The sequence below is a fragment of the Plodia interpunctella genome, chromosome Z, assembly GCF_027563975.2.
Source record: "Plodia interpunctella isolate USDA-ARS_2022_Savannah chromosome Z, ilPloInte3.2, whole genome shotgun sequence".
NCBI classification, from domain to species: Eukaryota; Metazoa; Arthropoda; class Insecta; order Lepidoptera; family Pyralidae; genus Plodia; species Plodia interpunctella.
This window is the reverse complement of record NC_071324.2, coordinates 12,168,365-12,188,473: the sequence shown is the minus strand read 5'-3', so window position 1 is coordinate 12,188,473 and position 20,109 is coordinate 12,168,365. Positions and strand designations below refer to the sequence as shown.

The following is a 20,109-nucleotide window of genomic DNA, read 5'->3' as shown; positions in this document are numbered from 1 at the left end:
ATAATCAGCACTCGGATCACAATCATAACCTGTTTTGATATACCTTTTGACAATGTACATTATGTACTTTTATATATTATTAGAAAAAAAAAAAACATTGTAAGAAACAATAATGGTAAGCCGATCTGGCATGATAGGGACCAACACTGTTCAAATGAGTTTCTTTCGGCATTTCTTCTCAGCAGTGGTCGTTCCGAAATGCCAGTAGTTTGTAGCTTGTGAGAAATAACTATAAATATAAAAATTGACGAGAAAAAGTGAATTTGAGTCTGAGCATAAATGTTTAGACTAGATATTATTATAAATAAATTGGACACGTAAGTCTGTTTGACTGATCACGCTTTCGTGGTTAAACAGAATTTGAATAGTGTAACACGAACAATCAAAATGTGGCCGATAAACAACCGCCGCTGTTTACATAACCGTGCGAAACAAATCTCCAATTGGATATAATGATTCATCAGTTTAGCCCTGATAATACCTTCTATGATCCAAGCGATCGACGCCGAGGCACGTACAACTAATCCCTCAACATATAATTGACATAACGTACAATGGCGGCCAATTTAGGTCAAATTATCCAATAGACCTGATATAGAAGGTCCCTGGTGAAATTATTAGGATAAAAATTCATAATATTACTTGCACTAATTAAAACTTTGACTTCCGCTTGATATTTTCTTAAAGCAAAAAAATATATGTTTTATATTTAAAATACGGTAACTTTTTAAAGTGAAAGTTAGTGTTTTTTAGGCGCCAAAGAAAATTGTGTTCGTGTTGTCGTTCACTTTAGTTGTAATTAAGAAGTAGTTTTAATATTTTCAACTTGTATTACTTTCGCAAAATGTCGTCAAGCCATTGAAAATTAAACTATAACATAACAATTTTGTTATTTACAAATTTGTTATGTATAAGAAAAAAATATGAGAAATAAATTATATAATCGTGGTAATCACCCGGGTTAAATCTAGTGGCGATGTCAAACTGTGAATCAGCGTACAGGTTTCCTCACGATGTTTTCCTTCAACGGAATTAAATGGAGGCCAATGAAAATTACTATACATGAGTCAAATTGCTATACAAACTTGTATACGTACAAGTTTGTTGTTTACAAATTATAGGATTCGAACCTGAGACCTATTTGATCACTTCGATATTTCAACTGATCGTGTAGGATAAGTCCATAATCTGATAGATTTTCTAATTGGCGTAAAGGCGATCGTGGTGGTAAAGTTTAATCTTAGTAATCGCTTACAAAGTCTTTGCAAAAAGGCTCAATAAAGTTACCTATCCAGTAACGGAGGCTTAACTTTGCCGTAAGCTTTTCAATTTTCACCGCCACTGTCGACCCCTGAAAGATACCCTAGTACTAAATAGTACGATTCTTGCGGCTTCATTCACGTGTAAACCATTTTAGGAATAATGTAACTTGCTGCTGCTAAAATAACTCTGTTAACACTCAGATTGCATGATCGTTATATACACTAATATTGTATACATTAGTGTATATGACGATGATGTAAATTAACAACTAATTTAAAAAAAATGTTTGAACGCCGTGTTGTTTGCGACAGTTCGCCAAAAGGACAGTTAAATAAACTAATATGCAACATACATTTAGGATACCGAGGATCGTGTGAAATGGATGAGAAAAAGTGACCCCGGGCTCCAACGCTCAATGGCGGCGGAAGTAAACGGGATAGAGTGTAGTTCTCAATGCATGTAATGTGTGTGTCATTAACTTTATCAAGGTTGTGAACATTTTGGTAGTCGATGACCGTGCGAAGTGAAGAGCCTTGGCTTGACGCTTCACATCTGAGGCAGCGACTGAGACAAGCTCAGATGAGAGACAGAGAGACAGAATGTGTTCAGAAATGTATTCTCTAATCTGGAAAAATACTTGAAACGGAAGAAAGATCTCATGAATTTATTGTCGTTTCCCAAGCACAAAAACAAGTCGACTTCCTGTGAATTTGAATGCAATAAATTTATTGCATTTCAGAACTTGGAACTTTATAGTTAGTTTCGATTCGAAACAAATGAGACTTCTGCGCTGCAGTCGAACGAAATCAATATTGTTGCATAGACTTGCAGTTAATAGCTTTTCAACCGCTAGCCGGGGGGTTCGCAATTTGTATATTTTCTCTTATGACTTTGGTTTTGACGTCGGACAAGTCTTCTTTATTATCGAATGTTGTTATTGCCAATATTGGTATTATTAGATATCAAATTCGAAGGAATTCTAGTATTAGTAGTTACATAATACTCACGCGTCACGCGCTTCGTCGCAAAATGTCCTTTCGCAAATAGACCCTTACAAAAAATATTCTCGTTGGAAACCTTTTCAATAATTTCCATTTTAGACATAATGACAATGACGCACATGTTTAATGAATGATTTTTTTGTTTTAATCGTAAGTTACGAATCTCATAGTATATAGGTATACAGATTACAATTATTATTTTAATTATACAGCGTTAAGTTTTAGTAAACTCTTTTCATAGATAAATTTAACATAAATTAGAAACTGTATGAAAGGTTCACTTTGCTATAAAGACATTTAGCGAAAACGGCATTTCGTATGCATCACAGTTTGGCATTTTGCGATAGAGACATTTTGCGACGAAGCATCCTCATAAATGGGTGATAACCTATTAGCCGAAGCCGTTAAGATTGCTGATCGATCGTGCCAAGACGAAGCTAATCTAATTAATTTGCTAATTGGAGTAATCTGCAACAGAGGCAGCGACGACGTCCCCGAAAATGGCTGCTGCAATATATAAATAAATTGATGTAACGCTTGTCTTGCCGGGTAAATACCATCGAATTTCGCCCCCTAAGCGTATTAGTTTCATATGTTAATTAGTCTTTAGGGAGATGTTGCTCTCTACTCCGTTGTTTGGACACGATTTGTTATGTATTGCGCCGTGTAATAATGATTTTTATGTAATGTAAGTGCTCATTTAGTAAATATTAGTTACATGAGGTCCTTGAATTGTGTTGTCATTTTAAAACATGTTTAGAGGTTTAAAATGATGATGTTTAATGTTTTTGTTTATAAATATTGTATTTTTAATTCCACCAACAAGGCCACTGTGGCCTTTAGCTTTGCGACTCTTGGCTCTGTCAACCCCATTAGAAATAAAGACGACTCTATGTATCTGATTAAAACAATATATATTATAAAGTACGCGGCTCCGTCCGCTTGAATTATCCACGGTAATCGTTATTTTTCCGGTTAATAATTGTATCTCACGTCCTTCTCCGTACTCTGAACTTTAGAAAGGCGAGTTGAGAATTATTTACATAAAGCATGGAGAGATAACAAACTAACAAATAAAAATAATTAATTTCGTCTTCGTCGTAATGTTAGTCAGAATTAGGATACTCAGGATTTAAACCCAAACTATATTCCTATATATATCTTTGTACAAAAAACCAACTGTTGCCGATTGTACTTATATTTAAAAACTAGAATTATCGTGGATCCGCCAATTACTAGACGCTTTTCTGAGGACAAAGGAATTTGAGATCTAGACATTTAAAGCTGTCGTTTCATTTTTTCAAGTCAATGATAATGGGACATACAATTTTTCACGATATCGTACCGTTTACACAACCGTCGGAAGACTAGATGATACGACAGCATACAATGTTTAACAAAATAGAAGAGTTGAAAGCGTTTCCCTGACGAGCTCGTACATACGATAAACCGTGCTTTAATTTACTGAATTTTCACGAAAATAGTGTAACAAGTGTATTTAAATATCAAAGGGCTTGCACACGGGCGGGTAACAACGAGAACCTGTGGCTCGAATATCTAATTTAGTTGTATTTTTATTCATCAATCTCTTGGCTTGCTGGGCAAAAGTCTCATCTTACTTTTCTGTCGAGAGTTGTTCTTCTTGAATGACCTAACATCGTCGCTATACCGTCTTGAGGACGCCACTTGATTATAAAAGCCCAAATTAGTAATTTTCATATAATAATCCCGGACCAATCGATTTGTGTTATCTTACAACTGTCTCTCTCTGAACTCTGCATGTTCCCTGTTGCGTTCGGGGCTGTGAATCCCTGAAGCCCAGGTCAGCGAAAAAAATCTTTGAAATTATGAATATTCTAGCTGTGATTTTACGAACCGCCTGCTTGACGTTAACCTTCCTTGGTTATACTATTGTTGCCTTTCAGCTGCCTAGGCAATGTGTGCCTCAATCGCCATGTACGACGTCCACAAGAGGACATGGAGTAGTTGTATTCTAGGGTGGAACCACACGCCTCAATGTTATCTTGCAACTTCAGCTACTACCAGAAACATAGTCGTTTGTGGCCATTTTGTTTTTTTTTTTTTAAATCACCATTGGAACCCCACCAATGTTTATTGTCATACTATACATTATACAAAGTATAACACAAAGGTAATATAATTTAAAAGCGAACTGGATCACGTTTGCTGTAAGGTCAGTTAAAATGTTACATCTTACGTGACCCGTTCGTGTTGCGAGGTATCATTACAAAATTCGATTTCACCAAGTTATTTAAGTACCTCTCCGGCACATCTTAAACAACGGCCCAATGTTCATTTCGCCTCAAAGTTATGTGTTGCTACCAAAGATGGTTCTGAAGGCTCCAAGTTAGAGCGAAAGGTTCAAACTAGAAGATTTTCTGTGGCAGTTATAAGTTATAATAAGGTTTTACCACATGTTTCTTCGTCTATAAATTTTGAGCGATCGCACGAAATAAACGCGGGCGACGCCGCTGGCAAAAGCTTAGTATATTTAGCTTATTTTTTATTATAGCTTTTCACAAAATTGTGAATATTTCAAAAACGACTTAACCGATTTTGATGCCCTAAGAACTTAAAAATTCTATTGACAGACCCTACATACTTTTTAAATTTCATCAAAATCAGACCAACGCCGATTCGAAAGTTATCGCGTTACAAACATACATACATACTTAGATACTAAAAATTAATGTTTGCCTAAGTTGATTCGTATTTTCGCTTTTAAGGATATTGTTTTGCCTATATTGTATATAGGCCCTTCAAACATTTGAACTGCTTGAATATGTATTGCTTTAAAATCTTTGTATCGAATGTGTTAAATTTATTTTTATATTTCGTCTTTGGTGTTAGATTTTAATCAAATCGCCTAAAGGCAGCTGGATATTTTATATTATTAAAAATTTTACATTTACCTACAGATGATATAAATAGCCAGGTCTGGTAACTATTGAATAGCGACCCAGGCTACAATTTTTAACTAGCATTTCTGTCAGGGACTAGTGTAAGTAACAGTTAGGGTTGCCAAATACAGCTTTAACATATCCCGTACATATCTGGCGATGGCGTCCCGAACTATAATATATCACTTTTGTTTTCCTATACGAGATCAAAGTGTATTACACTGATGTCTGTTATACAAGTGATACTTATTTAATTATAGTCCAGTTACAGTTATATAGTCCAGTTACTGTTTTATTATAGTATAGTGACTAATTTAATTTCTAATCTGTTACTATAATAGTTGTTCGCCACGAACGTAGACCTCGCGAACACAATAATTTTTTGATGAGTTTTTAAAAAAATGTGAATTTTTCAAAAACGACTTAACCGTTTTTGATGCCCCACGAACTTTAAAATGTTATTGACAGCTCCTACATACATTTTCAATTTCATCAAAATCAGACTAATGGGTCGAAAGTTATCGCGTTACAAACATATATATATATATATATATAAGATACAAAAAAAGTATTTTTGCCCCAACTGGAATGGTAGACCAAGCTCGCTTCGCTCGTTCGGTCGATAATTTTTATAAGCTCAATGTATATGTCCTGGTTAGCTCTGACATCAGCATAATCGTGGTATCGTAAAATTGTTTAAAGAATATCAGTGCAGATTACCAGACACGGTACAACACGCGAAATATCGGGACAACCCCAGATTTCCCCGCCACATGGCAACCCTACCAACAGTCCGTGCTCGTATCAGTCGGCTCGCCAATTTTCCCACGGTGCAAAACGAATATGGAGCACCAATCTTCATTCAGATAGCCCGAATCACGTTTTTATGTGGTAAAAATTCAGTCTGAGAATGCACGGTACGGCTGTCTGATGTATGCGGGAATCATACAATAATATATATATATATGTATATAGGTATGTATGATGAATCTTACAATAATCACAATTACATCTACATTAATTTTACCTTTATTTTTAAAATTACACTTTTAGAACATTTTTCATCGAGGTTGGATTTTTCACCGCCCAAGACAGAAATCAATGGAAGACAAAAGGGACTTTGCCCAGCACTGACCTTGTAGAGGTTTGGTTGATTGGCTTTGATTAGCGTAATAGGTTTTTTTAGGGGTCTTCTATCAAGCGGCTGTGGCGGAATTCTAGGCCAAACTATTCAAAAGTGTTAGGGTGAGCTGTATTGTTAAATACGACGTTGATTTTAACTGGCGCGCCGCTGACGTTTTGACAAAATGGCGTGTACTCACTTTGCGTTTTTCTGCGCAGCTAAAAGTTCTGTATACAGAACCATGGGAGGTTATAGTATAGAACCAACATGAAATCAACATGGACAAAAATAATCGGGGAACTTGTGCACAGCTGCATGGAAAGGTGCATAGATTTTACGTAAGATGCGTTTGCGATTCAGTACTTTAAATATTGGAATAGACTAACATATACAATTTTATTTTATTTTATTTTATTTTTATTGATAAGGTACACAAACAGATTACAGATAAAAAAAACACTTAATATAAATAACAGTAATTAAAAACCAATCTGAAATCCACTGGAGTGTACACAGATTTGCAAAATAAATACTAGTGCAAAGCTAAACAATTATACATAGAATTAAAATTAAGGTTATACAAGTATGTTTAAAGAATTTAGTTCATCCAAGGTAGATTTAACAATGTTCATCCAAGATAGATTTAACAATGCGTTTATAATGAGACAGGTTAGGATTGAAAATGTCTAGATCAGCGTTACGACGCCTAAGTTCGTCGAAATCGCGACACATTCGAACTATTGGGTTAAAGAACGATGTATTGTTTTTATAAGCAATCAGGCGGAAAATGCGCGGATCTCGCAACCGAGACCGGCCATTGAAATTAATTAAGTTAACAAGTTCAGGACAATCAATGGAGGAGTGGACAATCTTGTGGAGGTACACCAACTCACATAGTTGTCTTCGTCTGTCCAATCTAGTCACATTAAAATATTTTGCCCTATCATCGTATGTTGCGAGTGTGCGGATTAAACCGTATTTAAAACATATAGATCGTAAAAAGCGCCTTTGAACGCCCTCAATTTTTGCAGAATGGACATTATAAAATGGCGACCACACTACCGAAGCATATTCAAGAACAGAACGAACTAATACATTAAACAGATAAATCAAAGTAGACGGCTTCTTAAAATCTTTCATAATCCTTATAATAAAACCAACCAACTGATAACCACGATTAGAGATATACTCGAAATGTTCAACAAATACATTAGATGATTTAGACGTAGAAAAAAAGTCAATTAGTTAATTGTGTAATATATCGTTATGTAATTTCATTCATAAATTATAATATACTAACAAACCCGTCCTGGCTTCGCTCGGGTAAAAACATAACAAATTATACACCTAAACCTTCCTCAGGAACCTCACTAACAATTGGTGAAAACCTCATGAAAATCCGTTCGGTAGGTTTTGAGTTTATCGCGAACAGACAGACAGAAGTAGCAAAGGACTTTGTTTTATAATATGTAATTTAATTTTTCTTTCAACTAGATCCAACATTAAATCGAGCCGAGCATGCAAGACGAGCGCTTGATGACGACGAACGATGTTTACTCGTCATCAAACCTATAGCCGGCTATCAAATTGTTAATCTATTGTTTCTCAATTTCCCGCCATAGACAAGTTATATTATGAAAGACAATTTGTGAGGTTAAATTTAACCTACGCAGAAAAACGTAACGTACGCCATTTTATCTCATAGTTACGCAGGTTTAAATCACCGTCAAAGTTGACTGGTGCAACGCAACCTAAATCTTGTTTCTCTGAATGTGAACCGACAATATAAAGCGCTCGGTGCTATCAAGTTTCCACTTCAAAAAACCAAACACTGACTTTACCGGTTATCTTCCAGCGGCCACAAGATTCCGTAGTTTGGGTCTCGTTAGCATATTAGAGTTAAATAGGAAATTTTAAGTAGTTGCGCGGAGCTGTTGAGATCCGTTGTTCTCACGCTGATATAGTTGCTGAACTAAAATATTCCTCTTCGTACAGGCACCGAGTTTACTTTGCAAGTTTTGTGTGTACAGCGCGAGAGCTGGTAGCCCCTTCAGTTTGCACGTTTATGTTATGATATCAAGTTGTTTCGGATTCCGGGTCGTGGAATAAAAATTTTTATTTAAGATATTCCAACTGGAATCAATGGTTAAGGTGTTCAGATAAATATTATTAAGAAATTGTCAATTTTATGTATTTACTTTAGATGTTAATCAGGGCAGGTATGAATTCTTTATATTACTGGAAAAATTGTACTTATAGTGAGGCATATTTGAATGTAATTTGTAGCTTTGAGAAATCCTATTAATTAATGACTAATGTGAAAGTTTGTTAGGATGTTTGTGTGTATGTTTGTTGCTCTTAAATGCAAAATTAGCTGGACGGATTATTATGAAATTTGGTACACGGGTAAATTATAACCTAGAATGAGACATAGGTTTCTTATTATCCCGAAAATCCCACGGGAGCGAAGCCCCGAGGCGCAGCTAGTATATAAATTGAAATTAAATACAAAAAGGGTCTGTGATGAATTATTTCTGAGGAAACACTTTGACAGATTTTCTATAAAATATTCGCTAAAGCACGACAATGATATTATTACGCTCCAGAACAACGCCGGGCAAAAAGATGACGGCGGAGTCGTGAACGTTTTTATAAAAGAAATATTATAAACAATAAAGCCCTCTCAGAATACTTATGTCTTTAAAAATGATTTTATATTCCAACAATTCACTAAACTTTATCGATATAAGTCAGTCTTTTCGTGATCGAGTAACATTAATACACCCAACTAATTATTTAAAATATATCTCAATCTTACTAAGTTCAAATGGTAGATTAAGATTGTTTATTGAAATGGTAGGTTTATGGAAAAGTGTCATCCGAAACGAAAGCGATTGAAAAATCGCGAATTCAAGCGAATTGTACATTTTAGAAAATAAAATATTCACCGATATTGTGAGTGTTTCACCGCCGTTCAACTTGTGATTTCGCAGAAAAGGACACGTATTTATTGTTTCAAAAATTTTACTCCGCATTTCATATCTCTTTGTCTGGAAAATTGTTTATTTTCACGAGATGCATGCGGGCCGAGTTGCGAATGAAGTTTCATTTTACCAGCCTTTTAAAAAAAAGAAGACGGTTTGATGCATAAATTGAACGAAATGTGGCCAAGTGCGAGTCGGACTCGCTTACGATGGGTGTTTGCAGTTGAATTTTGTTAAGTTTTCATAGTTTCTTATATTATTTTGTACCGATGTTGAAATCCCGAAATAAATCATATTCATTACGTTTGTCAAGAAATTATTTTTACCCATGGATTTAGTAAGTGCTTCATATATTTAGTAAGTACTTCGTACAAGGAGAGTACCTACCCAATTTCATGATTTTACCTTAATCATTAGAATATATTAGAAAATAGTTTATCGCCACTAAGTTAACGTAACATAAAATAGTGTCTAGGTGAACTACGCGTCCGCTCAGCACATGCATTAAAGTACCAAATCGATACATCATGGCGCTGGTATTCTGCGGATACCAGTGGTATGGTAATAATATTTATGGGTTAAGCCACAAATACGTATGTACCTACAAAATCTTTAAGCGATTCACAAGAAAAACAAACCACTATGCTGTTGGCGCTTAACTATGCCATAATAGAAATCGTAGTTGCCTCTAGAAAGAAACAATAATATGGAGTATCAAAAATGGTATGAAAATATTAATTCAGGCCCGGCAACACGCGTGTTACACCACTGGTGTTGCAGCGTCTACAGGCTGCGGTGACCACAAGCCATCAGGTGGGCCGCTGGCCTGTTTGCTTGCTCTGTAGGTACTATAAAAAAAACTGCTAGTCATATCACAGCGGCATAACTTCTAAGCTTAATGGTAAAGGCTTTGTTGGGATTACAATTCACATCTGAATATCGAGTTTATTCACAGTGAGACGCAGCCAACCAATCACATTGCGCTTGGCTGTCGTCATGTCACAATGCCGCACTGTTATTGGTTAACTGCGTTTCACTGCGAATGGTTCCGATAGTGAAACGTGAGTTGCAAACCCTTTAAACCCGGTTAAGCACGGCTCACTGGAAGAGATTCCACCACGGGATAAATTCGCTTTTTGTTTTATGCAATAAAGTTATACAAACAAAGCAACTAACCTCTGAGACTTCACTCTGACATGACTCCACGCTCTTGGTCAGTTCTTGTAGCTGCGTGCGGATCTCACAGAGGGCCACCGTCGTCTCCAGCTGCTTGTCCCCCCTCTGCAGGTCGTCCAACTTGGCTGACAGATTCATGCTCATCACGCTGACCTGTCGCTGCAGACTGCCACAAAACAACGTGACATCAGTACTAAAGAAAGAAACGTTGTGTTAGTCGCAACGGTTTCCTATCCTCGCCACTTGTTTATAATTTTGAATAGTGAAGTCACAGACGTGACATGCTCTTCGGAAATTATCGAAACGTCCACGTCGACAATATCGCGTGAGTGACAACCTTATCACATTAGGATGTTCGTCGATGAGGTCAGTGACAAGGCTGTGGCTACTTGTTGGTCTAAAATAATATAATTTGTGTGCAATTTTGACTAGAAACAATGATTGGGATTTTCGTGCGACGAACGTGGATGGCACTGTTATGTTTGAATTTATTTTTTTAAAAGTACAATATGTGTTAGGTATATTTGGAACGCTTTTAGACTCCAAAAATATAACGACTTTCTGTAGGAATATTGTAGTTTTGTGATAAAATAAACTCGTGATTTTCGGACAACTTGATATTTTATTGGCGGCAAAACGAACGCTACAAAATGACAGATGGCAATAGACATTCAGCCATAGATAAACAGATACTACTACTGGTTGGTTGCGTTTTATTTCATCCAACACTTTCTCACTGCTATATAAGAATGTTATACCTATAAGGTTTTAGTGCTATTTCGATGCTCTCATTAGCGTCTTATAGTTAATAAATAGATCACACATTTAGCCCCAAAGTAAGTCCAAGGTTGTAGGTATTATGGGATATTAACTCGTCGATACTTTATTATATCTCATATACATATATAGATAAACACATAAGACCCAGGTAAATCTGAAAAAGATAATTTTCCATCTTGACCTGACCGGGGACTGAACTTGGGACCTCCATTACTACTTCTAAAGTTAGAAGTATATTTAAATTTTTGACATGTGAAAAAATGTATCTAATTTCTTGATAAATTGTCATCATTGCCTGCCTGGGCCACATTACCTATTTTTGCAGACTCCATATGTTTTTTTTTTACAGCCATGGCAAGTTACTATTCATGAACAGAAGGCATACCACGAAATATAAACGTCTTCGTTTCTAACGTCCACATGCTGTCTTTTATGGACGCTATATCGCGTACGCAACGTGTAAAAGAGAGATCGCGTGGACTCAATGACGTGCTACCTGTTTCAACGTTTCATGGCAGACAGAATTGAGGATGTACTTTGAGAGCTCTGAAAATCTTAATGTAGACGAGATTGCCCGTAGCAATTTCTGGCTTTCATTCCCGACTTTAAATTACTTTAATGACTAGCTAACTGTTAATTAAATTTCAAAAGCTTGTTGCGGCAGTTCGGATTGAAATATAATTTTTCTTAACTTTTAAAGAATTACTAATCTTTAACTATTATTTAATGTTTGTTTTAGGGTTTTATTGATAATTTGCATGATATCTACATTTGCCCAGCAGTGGGACTCAAACGGCTGGTAGAAAAATTGTTTTGTGAAAATACCTATGAAAATTCTATACGCGTTAAATTAATGTTTTTTTGTCCATCCGATAATAATCAACCAAATAAATTACCCAACTTCAAAAAAAATAAATGTTATTCGCTCCAATATTCACGTTGTTACAACTTTATTTGCAAATGTTATATTTAATCATAATTTATAGGACAGATTTAGAGAATGATTACCAATCTATTGAAAAGTTTTTTTTATTATTATTATTGAATTGAAAAAATATGTGATTAAATAGATTAAATAAATGAAAACAGTGATAGTAAAAATTCATAAAATTAATGTAAAATGAATTAATACGCGAGCGGCGCGCGGCGCCCCGAATCACAGCGAACACATGATAAAAATTGAAGACACAAGTCGAATACCGTCGACATCAACATGTCATACACTGTACCTTAGAAATAGCCAATAAATTCCAAGCGCGAGGTAAAATAATATTCTTTTTAAAACTTTCCAACCGCGATTTTTGCCAGTCTTCCGAGGACATTTTTAGCGAGCACTCATTTTAAAAAATAAAAGTATCTTGAGTGCACAAAAGAGTCTTTTCTTAAAAGCTTATTTTCCGAGTCGTTATAAAATAAGTTAAAAGAATATTATATTGGAGACGGCTTATATCATTTTTGATTTATTTTTAGACTTGTACTCTTTCAATACTGGTGTTAGATTGAGTCTATCGATGATATTGATGTGGTGCCACGTCTGGCGAGGTCAAAATAAAGGTTCTAGTGAATTCGAGTCTAGACGACATTTCCCGAGCTAAATTTGTAAGGTGTGCCGGAAAAGTTGTAGCAAATAACCGAATGATGATTGATATGTGAGCTCGGACTTTCGAATGGTTTTACTATATATACATTTATAAAATCAGACTTTTATTAGAGCCTATTTTCTATAAATAATTATATCATGATAAAAAGTCGTAGTATCAGGGAGATAAAAAAGGAGATTTATGATTTAGAAAGTGCATGGATAAAAAATGAGATTGATGCTTATAAACGTGTAGGACAGCAAGGACTTTAAACAGAGTCATATGGGATATTAGACACTAGCTCCAGCCAGAGACGGTTTACGACTGAGTTAAAACGTATGTGGTTTTGCTCAGTTCGTATCCGGGTGCAAAGCTACGGCCCATTCTATTAAATATGTTCAAAGCGCCAAGCAATGTGAGGTACATAACAATTTCTTATCCGAGCTAATAAGTGTTAATACAAGGCAAAGCCTAGTGTCACAACTCAGGTAATGATTTATTGTATTAAATGTATACAAAAACAGGAATATATACGTAATAAATACGCTTTGTGCAAAGTTACCTTTCATCGTAATCTGATTTAATTTGATCTGTCGGTGAATTTCCTTTCATTGCTCACTGTCAATAGCTAATTGCTTGATACGAAACGACGCCCGCTTTTTAATTTATTGCCTGATGGAACTTTGTCTTCCTATAAATATCTAAAGAGACATCGTGTCGTATTAAATGTCCTAACATTTTCCTTCTCATATTTTCTTTTATGTTAATAATGTTTATTTATTGTCATATCTGTTCTTTGGAATATTTTTCTTTCCAGCGAATCTTTTTTAACGAATTTCCAACCATCCTTCAGCAACAGCGAATGCGAATCAATATCATCATCATCATCAAAATAAATTAATATATAAATAATAAATAAAACATATAATAAAATTGAAGAGAGGCCAAATTTGTACATTGGATATTTTTAAAAAATTATTCATGGAATATACTTTATGGAAATTTTTGTCTGTCTGTCTGTCAGTCTGAACGCGCATCACATGAAATCTATTGAACCGATTTGCTTGAAATTTGGTATGTAGGTACCTTATATACCGGGTTAACATCATAGATACATTTCATCCCGGTAAATGATCAGGTTCCCGTAGGATAATTGAAAAACTAATTATGAATCAAAAATGCCTCAGAATCTCGGGTTAACATATTATAGACATTTCATCCCGGAAAATGAGGGGGGTCCTATAGGAAAATTAAAATAACAATTCACGGAGCCGATTTACTTTAAAATTTTGTAGAAAGGTGTAAACAGAATATAAACCAATTGTTTTTATCGATTAAAGTCTGATATAGATATAATTAGAATTTTCAATTTAATTTTGTTATATTTTAGTTTTGAACATAAAGATAATAGATGGCGCCACCTTTTGAAACACGCTATGGTTTCGCTCAGACAAAATGATATATATATTGTACTTCCGAAATAAATCACTAGATGGCGCCGCTAAAGTTTTTAATTCTCTAAATCACGCTATGGTGTCTCTCACAAATCCATATTATAAAGAGGTAGGCGGCGTTTTTGAATTTGTATGTTTAAGGCGGGTAATCTCCGAAGCTACCAAACCGATTTCAAAAATTATTTCACCATTTGAAAGCTACATTATCCGAGATTGCTATATGCATTTTTGTTTTGAAATAAATTAGTATTCAGCCAGATCAATCAACATTTATAAAGAAATCCAAAAAAAAAGCGCTAACGAAAAACTTTACGTTCGTGCGCTGGCCCTACCATTGATTATACAAGCACACAATATACTACAAAAATATAGGTTTTTAGTAGATCCATAAAAAAGTCCGTGACCGTAAAAAAGACGCGTTATCTATTTTTTATAATTATCTATAAGGCTAAATTATTTTTAAAAAATGTTTAATTTACGTTTGTGGTTAATAAAAAACCGGGACGTAAAATGTCATGGAAAATTGGACGGCACGCGTTGCAGAAAGCGGGAGGGGAAGACACGTAGTGGGAAACAGGACGGGACACATTGCAAAACGTACGGGATATCTACATTACATAGCAGGAAGTGGGATTGGGCAAGTTTGCGGGACGAGACACGCAGCGGGAAACAGAAAATTGAACTAAAGATAAGAAAAAATGTGAATTTGAATCATGTATCCAATCTTACAGAGTACGCATTAAAAAAAATTACAGAAATTTTGTAATGAAATTCACGCGGGCGAAGCCGCAGGCAAAAGCTAGTGAATGAATACGTATGCATCAGAATTAAATGTGAATTTAATGCATGCATGCAAGCTGCGAATTCGCAACCTGGAGATACGTCGTCGAACGAAAGTTCGAGACGTGGTCTCCAGAGTCGCGACATTAAAACAAATTGGGCTGGGCACCTGGCTAGAAGGAATGATGGAAGGTGGAGTAAAGTTGTAACTGAGTGGTACCCCAGAACTGGAAAAGGGAGCGTAGGACATCCGGCAGCTGTTGCAGATGTAGTAAAGGAAATTGCTGGAAAGAACTGGATGGGGATGGCCCAAGACAGAGATGATTGGCGGAGACGGAAGGAGACCTATGTCCAACCAGTGAGCAACGGAGGGCCGCAGATGACAATAATATAAAAAAATTCCGTAACTGAGTAACAGACTGACTGACAGACAACGTCCAACGGAAACTACTGGGCGTAGAAAGCTGAAATTTGGTGTGCAGGTTCCTAGGACTATGTAGGGGAGCACTATGAAGGGATTTTCTGAAATTTCTACGGGAAATGGATTTTTACTCACATACGAAGTTGTGGGTAAAAGCTTATTATATAATGCGGCTAATACTTCATCTTTTTTTAGGTTAAAACGATTCAATTCACACAGCCAAATCGCAAGGCGAAGTTTAACTGACAGGTTCATACATGTAGATATCCCCGTGTCGGGAACGTCCGACGAGCTGGACAAGTTTTAGACTCAGTGTTGGAATCATGTCGCGTTTTGCATTGCTTAGCTGTAGCCAGTTAAGCTTACACTAAGTCGAGTTAGTCAAGACTAACATATCATTCAGAGCTCGCTACAGATGCAGTGCAACAGGTTAAAACTGTTTTCTTATTCGTGGCTTCACTCGAATTTTATCACTCGATTAAGTGATTGGATTTAAAAAGTGTATATTATGAGTCCGATTCGCTCACCGAAGCGTCCGTACCAACTTGTTTACAACATAAATAAATACAAATGTATATAACTGTTTTTTTTTCAGTTCATTCTTTATTTTTAACGTTTTAATATTACAAAAATGTAAATAGTAATATATAATAATTAAAATCGCTTCACAGAATCCTCAATTCAACCAAATTTTCCTCAGCCCGGGGGCCGAAATTTCGGGCCCATAAATTGGGCCTGCAACATTCTGATTATTATTCTTTCATCTTTATTATTATCTATGTAAAAAAATAAGTCGTCTTTTCATAAAGTGTCTATTTTGCATGAACTACACAGCAAGCAATATGATCACATATTGCTGAAATGCCTTTGCGTATCGATTCTCAATTACAATCGACTTACGGACAGACGTTCCTTTCGTATTTGGTCATGAAACATAATTGAAATCCATGAATATATTCCAAAAAGTCAAGTTAATTAATCGAGATATTCAAATAACACCGGTGGCTTAAATTTTGTGTCCCATCGGACGAAATGTTCGATTCTGTTGATTGTTTCAATATGAATAATATGTACGAGCCGGTGGCGTTCGATATGTTGACACCGTACGTCTGTCTGTATGTCATATAAGATATGGACATACCTAAATTAATTAGAAACCGTTACCACAGGCGCATAGGTATCTCAATGCGTGGTTATCGGATATATTATATGTCTAATATTAGGTTGTTGATGATCGTGACAATGAGATATTTCGGTCCCAAGCGCGTTCACGTGCGGAGTGGTCCAAATAGACCAATTATTGTAGACCCTCTAAACAGCTATGGATTATTTGTGAGATTTTAACTTTAAAGTGTGCTAGATATATTTGTTTTAATGCAATTCAAAAATAGCAACTTAAATAATTTAAACAGATCATTGCGCACAAACAGGTCTTTGAATACCAAAACATATTATGGTCGTAATATAACACTATTTATTCTTCAATTTGTATCACTTTATAGCAAATCGCGACACAGAAGATTATGTTGGGTGACTTGACATGCGGCTGACTATACCTATGTACAGTACATAGGTATAGTCAGCCGCATGTCAAGTCACGTTGGACGGACGTTATAAAAATTATATTTGTGTTTAAAGCTAAGATGCACTGGTCAACTTTGACGAATGTTTGACGTGCACAGAAAAAAATCAATTACGTCATTTTATATAAATGTTGGTGGCGCGTATGTTAAAGTCAAAGTTGACTGGTGCCACCAGTCGTACAATAAGATATGATTAGAAAAGTTTTAGACATGTACTGGTTTCTTCGTTTTAATATTAATAATATTTCCAATTCGATTTGCTTGAAATTGTGATTTACCTGCCTCAATTATTTATGCTAAGTATTCTATTCATATATACATTTAGGCATAAGAAAATTAAAAGAACTGATTATTAAATAAGGTACATCATATATTTAAATACATCCTAAAAAATACAACATCGGTAGCATTAAGCGCAGACAGAAACAGTCGTCATATCAAACACTCGTTTTGAAGAGCATTCATACTAACTTTACAGACCTATGTCTTTCTACAGTTTACATCAGAAAATATAGCAAAAAACAAACGAATTCATATAAAATACATAGCCAAATTTTAAAAAACTAAATAATAGAAGAAGAAAACTACATAAAACGTGATATTTTAATGGACAACTTTACAGAAAATGATTTAAGTGATTCAAACAAGAAACTTTAAAGTATATTAGATGGAAATGGTGAATTGAAACTGTGAATTTGTAAGATTGAAGTAAAGCAAGTGGATTAGGGCGGATCATTTTGCGGAATGCTTGCGGAAATCCGCAGGCGATAGCTCGTTTCAGTTCACGGAGTCTGAATTTGACACAGCGGCGACGGCAGTTGCGAGATAACGAAGCTACTTCATTTCAAACATCCGCGACTTTCCACGAAGCCCGTCTCGTCTCATGATGTGATTAACCTAACACTATATGCTGTGTAGATATAAAGAGTAGCTAAAACTATAAAACACATGACAATCACACACATGCAAGTGACCACGCGCTTTCCGCTTACGGATGAGTAATTTAAATTCAAAATTTAAAATATATATCGACAACCAAACACAATGCGGTGCAGTATCTAGATCCGAACGACGCTGGTCGTCGTGGCCATTGATGCTAACCCGGTGCTAAGGTCCGATGGAAGAGGAGAGTGAGATGACCGGCCAACGCGCTAACTCAACGCATCATTATATCTGCAATACAAGATATTTTGGATGCCAAGCCAAGGTGAAATGTAGAGAGGTTGACACATCGACACACAGATCCTTATGAACCGAATGCAAATGAAGCCAGTAATAAAGGCGGTAAGCTAATCTTCAATCTTTTTCGCTAGGGTGTATCACGTACCTAAGTAGAAGCTCCCTGAGAGTGGCTTCGTCTTCCTCCGTCGTCGCATATCGTGTCAGCTTGCCTCCGGCCTCCCGGGCCTCATGATCAGGTACCACTGTGTGAAAACTCCTTGTTTATTTTTCTTTTAATTTTCTACCCAAATATCTTCAGGCTTTATCGAGTTTTATGGCAATTATAATTATTACTTTGCGATTGTTTATTAAAGCTGTCCGTATTTAAAACTAATTAATTCAAAAAAAAAAAATGCCAGTCGACAAAGTCGAGACATATCGTTAGATTTGATGGGGCGTCAACACAGTGTGTATCGGGTCGGGGATTGCTCGTGTGGTAGGGGATTGCTCGTGTGGTAGGGGATAGGATACAGAACCAATTTAAAACACCGTATTGCCAATTAGCTTCAATGGCCACGATAGGCGGAGTTTTAATCAATTTCGAATCGTAGCGGGTCGCGGGGCTGTGACGTCGCATTATAGATCAAAGATGTCGAAGCAACTACTGGCTTACAACGCTCGTCGTCAAGCCATCGTACTTTGATCAGTTGCTCGCTCCCAAAAATGCGATTATTGTGGTTAGGCTGAAAGTGCAAACGGCCAATTTCACATGCATAGGTACTGTAACATACAAATATAATAGGGTCAGGTTGTGAAAGTAAACATAAAAGAAGAATTAAAGCATACGTTAGTAATATTCTGTATCTGGAACGAATGAGAGTACCTAATATAGAATGGAATCGTTAAATAACAAGTGCTCCGATCGGAGTGATTGAATTGTAAGACCAGCTTAATTCCATGTGAGGGAGATTAATATCTGTGCAGTAGGTACTCTGATTGCAAATCTCTTTTGTGTTTGTTATTGCATGCCATAGAATTTGTTGGAATTACACTCTGCTGCATATTGCTGCTGTCATTTCCAAAGGGTTTTTGCAGAGTGCATTAAATTTTAAATTTCGCTGCATAGTACCTTCTCTTTCCCATGAGTTTAGGTAAAGTTTACATTTTATCGTCAAATATTTTAAAGCATTTTCTAAAAAAAAAACATTAATGACATTTACAAATGACGATATTACTGGCCGAGGATTTTTAATTCATGATAATTTTATTAGTAGAGACAGCTGTCAGACTCCTCAAAGCCAATTCCTCTTTATTATATAAAATCAGGAAATTTACAGGTAGCATTTAAAATACGATCTGCTATTGTGTTTAGAAAGATCCAAATTGTGTATTGTTCACATCTTATTTTTTTTAAGTATCGATGTAAACGTGTTGTATATTTTTTGGATCGTATAAAAATGTGCAGTTAAATAAAACTACATATTCTGTTTTACACTAATTAATTAGGGGCGTGCGACTTTTTTAAATGTTCTACAAAATAGGATTATTTTTCTTAATAGTTAACTAAATTGAATCCTTCAAATTTGCTCATAGGTTTGGCAAGACGTCGAAGATTTTCAGGCAGACACTCGCCAGACAGCCATAGTTATATTATTATGTATTTTTCGCACAGTATATAAGTCAATTTTACATTATTTACCTCGGGGAGCTATCACAAGATGTTACATTAGTAGGACAGCTTTGATAGTTTCACCAAAACACGGACAGTTGCTTTTTAAATACCTATAGCCAGGCAATTGTTACGATATTCTTTATAAATAGGAAATATCGACATAAAACGAAAGTGTTTCAAATTTTCCCTCTGTTTGTTACAATGTCAACA

The 20,109-nt window shown here is 35.7% G+C and overlaps 1 protein-coding gene across 14 annotated transcripts in view; it reads right to left on the bottom strand.

Moving 5' to 3' along the window:
- The window catches only part of Glut1 (Glucose transporter 1), a 96,983-nt gene that overhangs the window by 20,804 nt on the left and 56,070 nt on the right, over positions 1 to 20,109 (bottom strand). For 8 of the 14 annotated variants that reach the window (XM_053768535.1, XM_053768525.1, XM_053768534.1 and 5 more), the window contains 2 exons: positions 18,394 to 18,490; positions 10,469 to 10,661 (listed from right to left, as the gene is read on the bottom strand). In XM_053768535.1, the coding sequence (XP_053624510.1) occupies positions 10,469 to 10,661; positions 18,394 to 18,490 (290 nt within the window). The remainder of the gene's footprint in view (positions 1 to 10,468; positions 10,662 to 18,393; positions 18,491 to 20,109) is intronic. The other 6 variants (XM_053768538.1, XM_053768532.1, XM_053768537.1 and 3 more) reach the window with 3 other exon arrangements.